Source organism: Haliotis asinina, chromosome 5 (genome assembly GCF_037392515.1).
Source record: "Haliotis asinina isolate JCU_RB_2024 chromosome 5, JCU_Hal_asi_v2, whole genome shotgun sequence".
NCBI lineage: Eukaryota > Metazoa > Mollusca > Gastropoda > Lepetellida > Haliotidae > Haliotis > Haliotis asinina.
In genome coordinates this window covers 12736879-12745719 of record NC_090284.1, presented here as the reverse complement: position 1 = coordinate 12745719, position 8841 = coordinate 12736879, and the positions used below count along the sequence as shown (strand labels likewise).

Genomic DNA, 8841 nt, shown 5'->3' with positions numbered 1-8841 from the left:
TTTTTGTTGTTTAATGGCAAGAATAAAGTACATGAGGTGTGTTGGAAGAGAAAATTACAACTTACGCTGATTCAAGTCACAACCAAAAGATGAAAAATATAATAACAAAAATACACCAGATTAATACAGGCTCCTTTCACTTTATCAAGCAATGCTGTCATTTGGGTATGGGCATGCTTTAACATTCTAGAGGAAATATATGTTTATAAAGTATCATACATTTACGAATTCTCAGTTGTTAAACTGGAAACGACGTCACATACCAAACGATAAACATGAGATATAACTGTTGAATATTTCCGAAGGCAATGTGGCATTCCAGGTGATTTCATTTGAAAACAAAATACAAGAAGTAACATCGAAATTGTACACGTCACTTCCCTTTGTGGCGCTTTCAAAGTGGGTTTGTGTTGGTATTATGCGTTGTAGGCTTAGCATTTTGCCCTTCAGTGGCTGGACTGGCAATTCCGAGCAGTGATTTAACTATCCTTCCCCATTTATCATGGTGCATGGTGTTGCGAGACGGCATTGTTTAAAAAAATAATCAATGCAATGCTCATCATTATTGTATTATTCATGCAAGAAAGTATGAGTCCTAAAATGAAATTGATTACTTGTGTTGGAACATCTCAAAGTCTTGAAATCTGTTTTTAAGTAATAAAGTGAAAGTAATAAATTCTGAAATAGCCATCAATATTGTACGGAAAGGTGATCCATGAAGAGCTTCTGTCCCTGCTGTACCACACATGCCTCCATGTGTTGTTTAGTTGAAGTTGTAATGATTACTTGAGGCACCTAACGACTCAAGGCATATCAGGTAATGATGTGAACACTGAAAGTAAAGTTATGTTTGAACAGTGTAAATATAATTCATAAAAAATAATGGGGGCCAAAGGCACATATTAAGTACTTCGCCAACCTTGATTGTGCCGAGATTGTGCAAAGATTATGCTATCAGCAGCAATGCAGACGATGTACAGTAGAATACCCGAGACCAAACCAGCTGCAGGAAGCATTTCCAGCATATTCTCCAGTGCCCCAGACAGTTTTCAGTATCTATCAGCATTGCACCACACACACAATATCCCGCCACAATACGTCCATTGGTTAAATATAAAAGCACCTTTCATTCGTCAGGCCGTCCAAACAGTTGTGACACGTTACAAGTTATGACGACGATGTGACAGTATTCAATACAATATCTCACGAAGCTGAATATTGTATAACCGTACTATGCGATGTTGTAGATTATATACGAGTTATACAGTAATTTCCAGCTCCCAGTGCAGGTCACATCAGATCTCATACTATTTACAGCTGTGTTATGGCAGATACAGGCATTCCACTTGAAATTCAGATGTCCATCCTGTTTTAGTATTACCGTTTAGACTAGGATGATGTAACACATTGTGAAAACAAATCACCACTTACATTTCCATCCACAATTTCTCAATGATAGATCATCTCAGTAACTCAAAACATAAGTCTCATTTGCCACACAGGTACAGTCTGGGGTGATCTCATGACCTTGTTGGGTATCATGGAAAGGCATTAAGATGATCGGAGTTCTGTTATTTCAGACTCTTGTACTGACTACAATACACATTTTGGTATACTGCTTGTGAAGATAGGCAACACTCTGCTAGTGCAGACTTTTATCTCGTGTTACATCCTTAACCAGGTTTTTCATGACCCCGTATCTTGACAGTGGAAATGACTGCTTGGAAGTCTCATAGTCCGTTTTGAGCTGTTCTAATCTATTATAGGCTCTGGTAAACCTCGGACCAAATGCCTCGATTTGTTGCCTTTTGAGCTCATTGTCTTCAAGTACTTCCTGTTTTGACATCTTGCTGAGATCTGAAACATGGGGCAAATGCCTTGGTTAAGTTCACTTAACAGCCTAATAATCAGGAGTATATCAAATTAATTGTGGGCAAACCCTTCTAATACCGTCACTGGGATGAGTTTTAAGATAATATTGGACCACCAAATTTAGAATAATCAAAGCCAAAATGGTTTGAGTTGAAAGGGTTGTCCAATATTGTCAGTTATACGTCAGTTAATGAGGGAACAATATCACATTTGATGGAAACAAATATATTCTATCAAAACACGAGTAATCAGAAGGTGACATATCCCCCCGGCCCCCACATGTTTGAAAGGACAAATCATTTGACTGTTACTCGTTGTATTTTAAGACTAAGTATGAATTGTTTCCATGAAATTCGTGAAAATTATAAATGCCATATATCTGTAATCAGCTAAGTCACAATTTCAAGATCTGCCTCATATATCTGCCAAGATATGAAATGGTTTTCGAGTTGTGCTCTGGGAACGGAGCCCTTTCCTCCATTTTGAGAGTAAGTCCGAAACGTTTCCATGGAAGCCGAGAAAATAATAAATCTCAAAAACATGTACATAGTAAAAGGCACCACTTTAGGTTCTGATTAATATATCTACAAAGTTTTGCAGAAAAATATTGAACGGTTTTTGAGTTCTGCTCCGGAAACGAAGTCCACCCCACCATAAGACTAACACCAAAATCTTCCATGGAAAACCATAAACAATATAAATGCCAAAAATCTGTAAATAGCAAAAGGCACAACCATAGGCGTAAATTACTATATCTATCAAGTTTGGTCTAAAATTATTGAACGGTTTTTGAGCTATGCTCCGGAAACAAAATGATTACGGACGGATTACCCGCATTATATGCCGGGGGAAAACAAGCGCAAAAGTAACGAAAATATGAAGGAAGTATTAACATACGAATAATAATTGCCAGCGTTGTCATGTTTGATGTAATCATTATAGAATCCTGGGGTCCTCTTCTATAATTAAACCATGGTACCCACCTTTCCTAGTTGCAGCAGCTGTTTCAATATCATCTGACTTCCCTGCAAACGCCTTACACGCAGACAGCAGCCCTCCCATGCCCCCGGCGTGAACATCACCACTACTCCTTGCACTACTGCTACTGGCAGAGTTATCTGCCCCTGATGTCGGCCTGTCCTTGTCGACAAATTCTTTCGCCTTCCCAAGAAGTCCAGACAAACCAGATTTAGGTTTGGAAATATCCATCTTCGCGTACGTTTCAGCCTTTCTGAGGTTTTCATCCTTCACACACCGTTTGATCATCCTCTTGAGTACGGCGTAGCGCTGTATGGGGAACGCACTGTAACTGTTGTCGTAGTCCTGTTCCAGCTGCACGAAGATGGCCCTGATCTCCCTGTACTTTGTCTCCAGCTCCCGAATCTTGTGACCAAGCTTCATGTTCTCGGACTTCAGACCATCCTTGGTCCAGATCACCTTGGTATCTGAAGAACGTTCACCAGAAACGGTTAGGGAATGGGACCCGCGGGACATTTTTTGTTGGATGTTTGATGCCGGGCTCAGTAGTCAAGGGTCTAGATTTTCAAAGCTCTCTTCACGCTAAAATAGTGATAAGTTAATGTATGACACTTGCGATATCTTAGAGTTACGAGAGCTTTGAAAACATACGTTCCAGCTATGCGGCGGAGGTCTGTAAATAATCGAGTCTGAACCAGACTAATTTAGAAATAAACAGCATGAACATCGGTCTACGCCATTGGGAAGCGATGATATGTGTCAACCAAGTCCGGAAGCCTGACCACTCGGCCCCGTTAATCGCCTCTTACGAAAAGCATGGGTTAAGGAGAGATCCATGTTAATTGAATTATGCGATAACCTATCTGATTGATATACACCAGTTTCCAGGTTAATTGGAGATGGTCCATTAACGATTAAACAATTCTAACGATATGCAGCTTTAGCATCGTTTGATCAAAGGCGTGTCACTTCAAAGTTTGTCGTTGTGGATGTTTGTTTTGTTTGTTGTTTTATTTCGATTATGTTTGTTGTTTTGTTTAACGCTATTTGTTGGTTTTGTTTGCTTTTGTTCATCATAAATCATTATGTATCTGAGATGTCACAACCCTTCATCCCTACATTCAGAGGGAATCAACCATGGCTTAGATCAGGGGATTGCAAAGTTAAAGCATACTATTTATTGGTGGCCACGCAAATGTAAATTTGAGACATGCTTGATAGTGTGTTTTGTTATTCACTCGTAACTTTGTGCCATAAGCTATAATTATATAACTTATGCGTGCGACTTAATATATTTGAATTTGGCCAGGCTTCCAGTCTGGGTATCTGAGAAAAACTTAACATGGATGTGAATTAGGAAATACCTGACGGGACGGCAACAAGGTGTTTGCAGAATTTCGGGTCATTTTGTGATCAACTTCTTACGGGAGTAGCCGAGTACGGGCATCTGTACGCGGCCATGAATCTGTGCTATATCTTGAGTAACGTGGCATTTATATGCTAATGATTTCCCTTACCTCAACCTCAGAGTGTAACAATCGAGGAACAACTGTTCTTTGATTGGTATTAATAGTGATCATGCTCAAATAAGACAGTCCAGTCGTTATCGCCCACTAACAACAGTACCTTTCAAATTATACTAGTAACAGTATCATGATGGAGTGTTGTTCGACTCCCAGTAGATCCGTTCCTAATAGTAACCGCAATCCAAAACACTAAGTCAGGGTTATGTGTATCGTGTCTGAGATCTATTTTATAAAGGATATCCGTGAAAGTCCCGGTTAGAACCAGGCATAATCTACAACTCAGCGAATGTAATCAGTTATTGAAAATAACCGGGCTCAATCTTAAAAAATTAAGCTGACGCCATATTGGGTACACTTGTCACGTGACGAGCCGAGGCATACGCCAAGGGGCTTTTCGAGGAGTCACCACTCTCCGTTATATAGTCAAACAGTTAGAACTGATCTTCAGTAACTCATGCTTGTCGTAAAAGGCGACTAACGGGATCGGGTGCTCAAGCTTGAACATTTGTTTCACACATGCCATCGGTTCCCATTTGCGTAGATCTATGATCATGTTCGTGATCACTGGATTGTCTGGTCCAGACTAGGTTATTTACAGATCGCCGACATGTCGCTGGATATTGCCGTTAAACTAAACTCATTTACTCATTCTATTTTAGAATACATCCAAGCGTTGACACCGAAACTATGTGAAATAATGAACAATAACTCCCGAGTGAGCAATTTCCTCGACAGGGAAGATCTATTTTTGACACATTCATGATTACTACGTCTTGACATTGACGACCGACACGGAACCGAAAGAACTGTAGTCTTTTTCTGGGACCGCACAATCTCAGTGTAGAATAATTCATGACCATCTAAAGGAAACGTTAAATGTGATGTATCTGTGGCACGTCGTATATGACGTACACAAGTCCCTTGTGTCTTGTAAAGTATATATAAATCAATACAAGCCATACCATCATCACAGTTCAGTGACAGATATGCCTCTGCTACAGGTACTTGGTCCCGAGGACAAAACTATAGAAAGCTAAAAATGCAAACATTGTGAGACCGATTCCACATTATGCTTTTCATTCATCAATGAGCACCGTGGGAGCATAACACGAAGTTGTGTTGTGGTGAACTTGGAGGGAGAGGGTCGACAGGAGATCAAGACTATTTGACAGAGGCAGAATATTCATGTATGCCCGATAGGTTGCTCAGCTGTATATTTAGATAGTATCGGGGATTTGCCCAACCTTCTTACCAATAATTACTGTAAACCTGGGCCTCTTTCTATAATGGTAGCTACGCCCCAGAGAGGCACAAACCAACAGAACGTGTGCGGCTAAGTGATGCTTCAGTCCATTGAACTGAGAGAGTGAGTGTAAGTTTACGCGGCTTTCAGCGATATTCCAACGGGGGACAGCAGAAATGAGCTTCACACATTGTACCCTCATCCCGCTGAAACTTCACATGGCAGTTTAACATAGTTACTAACTCATCGTCAGTCCCCGTTCTAATTCTGCCTTAAACTGTACTGACAATTACCATGCAGGTTCACAAATATCAAATCTCTTAAAGTAATTTGATGTGAGGAAGCCCAGGGATCGAACTACCATATTTCACATACTGGCGTGTGTGTTTTCAACTTCAGGAGGAGGAAGGATTATAGCTGATATAACGATGAGCACACACCGATGATTGGTTTTCCATTCCGTTAGCTTTATTGGGCATGCCCATTGGGTATCTTATATAGAGAGAGCTGTAAGCACGTGTTTCAAATGGGGGCTGCACTCATTTACACTTCAGAGAGAAATAGATAACGTGAGTCTTTAATGATGAGTGAATGATAAAACGTCTAACGAATGATATAATGACATATATACTGCATCTCAGATTTTCAGCCTGAAGGTTACCTGCTCTCTCAAATTTCATATTAATTCAATAACATGAATATTTTAAACATACGAAAATAACGTTCTGCGTCATAAGAAGAACACACTTACATTCAGATATGAGGGTGGGGTAGGTGGTGTGTATTTACGAGCACACATCAAATTAACATCATGGTGAAACCCATCATGGTGAATCGTGATGCATTGTACTATGAACCATTTCGTGTCGAGGATCACCTTAAACACAATATCTTTTAAATATTTACTTCTCGCAAAGAAACGAGTGTCAGTGCTGTGACAGTCCCATACCTGAAACCCCAGAAATACTTAGACATGATCAGTGGACCAGTTGGATAGCTATCACTTTGCTAACCCGTGAGGATGATGGAAGTCGATATATGTGACTTGCCTTTCCCCATTTTGTCCAGTTTGGTGTGTGTCAGACTGGCGGCGTTCTGTGTATGCGTCTGACAGGATATATCCAAGGTCGAGCAGGATGTATTCGATGATGATGTCTACCGTCAGACTGGGTTGTGTCTATAGTTGTTCATACAGAACCTCACAGATGACTCAAGTATACGTCTCGAATCCCTCTACCTGGTACACGGGAAGTAGAAACAACACACTGATAAAGCATCACACATTGTACACATACATGAGTCACTGAATTCCGCATCGTGCAGTAATACCTGATACTAATTATAACATATACATACCATTATCTACCACTAAGAAACGACTAACATGAACGAAAACTCACGCAAGGTGTGTTTGGGTCGGGCGAGAAAATCAGCCCACGTTTCCATCCGGCAATTTAATACGAATTACGAATGTCACACTGACATTTGATTCTACAATACGACCCCGATTATAACGCTACCGTATTTAAACACTGGTAAACCATGAGGCTGTTAAACAGGCTCGTTCACGGGGTCGACTGACTCTGTATCTACCTTGACATATAGCAAGAGGTCAACGTATTAATCATATGTCAGCGATGAACATTCCAACAACCACCGAGGCAGTTGTAATAACAAATGACAAAGGCTTAGAGTTAATAATTCATATGTTTTGCGAGAAGACCAATATTTATCTATTGGCTAAGGTGGTTGTCTGGTTCAGTTAATACGACATTTAATGTAGCTCAACGACCTACATAACAGGAAGCGTGCAACCCAGCGTTCCCATGTTTACATGGCAACGCTCGCATGTTTTGTTGATTAATGCAGCTAATGCTGTCAGTGGGTTGGGTGCACTTAGGGAAGCACAGTGCGTCCACATCGCTAGACTTGAAGCAGGCTGTTACTGGTTCAATAACAGCTGATATTACCGTTATATCCTGGTCGGCAATATGTGAAAAATTAGATGGATATCGCTCAACAGTTTTCATCGGTGGTGCTCGATGTTTCAACTATAGGAAAGTCGAACGTGTAAATCCCACAACGTCTGAACATCCTCACCAACGGTATCGATTATGGAAATGTCGACTCGAACAATGCAGCAAAGCTGAATGCTGAATATCATCAGTGTTGCCTTAGCAAGGCATTACTATATCTGGTATACGCTAACATCCCCCAGCTATGTGACCACTCTGGGCCAAACAATTCTATAACAATGCAATGCATTAACCAGTGATGTTTTGTCTGCCAGATGGGCGATACCTTTCTAAAATCTACACTAGTCTTCTGCCCAGAACACGGATAGCTGTGTACAGACTGGTAACCTGACACAGTCACACACCATTTAAGGCACGGTTAACCATAAAAGAAAACAATCAGGAGTCACGAACTAGAGGTAGTGTCTTAGCAGGTCAAGCATGTCATCTGTTCCCCACGTGCGCGCTATAAAGGCGGTGTTAGAGAGGTTATGTCAATAATAGATCTGCACTCAGTCTGCTCGGCAACACAGGGAGCGGGTATCGGTGACAAGTAGCCTGGGTTAATTATGTAACCGCCATACATCCGTAACCCATTCACCTGACCCTGCGTCACATACCTCACATTCCATCTGACCTCACGACATTTCCCGCGCAAAGTGAAGAACGTCAACAAGCAATGTCAAAACTTCCTCATATCGAATACAATCCCTGTAACGTGGAGATTTTGAGCATTTTTATATATACAGACTGATCGTAAATCTGTAACATTCCCACTTACCTGCTCGCAATGTTGAACTGCGGGTGACTAACGTTTGCATCCGAATATCGGGCTAATTATCTAGGCCATGCCGTGAGCTCGCTTCTCTCTCCAGCTTTGCCTCCGTCTATCGTCTGCTCTCTGTCAGGCAGACCGACTCACTGTCACTGTAGCATTACGCGGCGTGTATCGCCCAGCTTGAACATATCACTCCGATAGTGCAGATGAGAAGGTAATGTCAGAACTACAGATGCTTCCTTCACCGAGTTATCGATCTACAGGCGATCGTCCTACTGGCAACTGCTTGACGAAGATGGGACTCCCATTATCTTATGAGGAGAAAACGTGCGTCGCAATTTGTGAAATATGTACTGTTAATTACTATATTGTGAACAAATTTATTGTCACTGTCTTGTTTTGGCATGGTGTAAACACGGCATTCTCGTG

The 8841-nt window shown here is 41.1% G+C and overlaps 1 protein-coding gene across 3 annotated transcripts; it reads right to left on the bottom strand.

Annotated features, from left to right (window-relative positions):
* LOC137284351 (uncharacterized) lies at nt 1-8588 on the bottom strand. 3 transcript variants are annotated; one of them, XM_067816125.1, is made up of 4 exons: nt 8416-8588; nt 6669-6856; nt 2856-3317; nt 1-1857 (listed from the first exon to the last, which is right to left on the bottom strand). In XM_067816125.1, the coding sequence occupies exons 2-4, from the start codon at nt 6676-6678 to the stop codon at nt 1643-1645; spliced, it is 687 nt and encodes a 228-aa protein (XP_067672226.1). In that variant the 5' UTR covers nt 6679-6856; nt 8416-8588; the 3' UTR covers nt 1-1642. The 3 variants fall into 3 exon arrangements, with proteins under 3 accessions (XP_067672226.1, XP_067672227.1, XP_067672229.1); XM_067816126.1 differs by having other exon boundaries at nt 8448-8554; XM_067816128.1 differs by lacking the exon at nt 8416-8588 and adding an exon at nt 7020-7194.
* Between the last annotated feature and the right edge of the window lie 253 nt (nt 8589-8841).

Coding starts and splice junctions, on each gene's coding strand:
- LOC137284351 (XM_067816125.1), bottom strand. Junction 1,858..2,855: donor AGCTGCTGCAACTAGGAAAG/GTGGGTACCATG, acceptor CCCATGTTTCAG/ATCTCAGCAAGATGTCAAAA.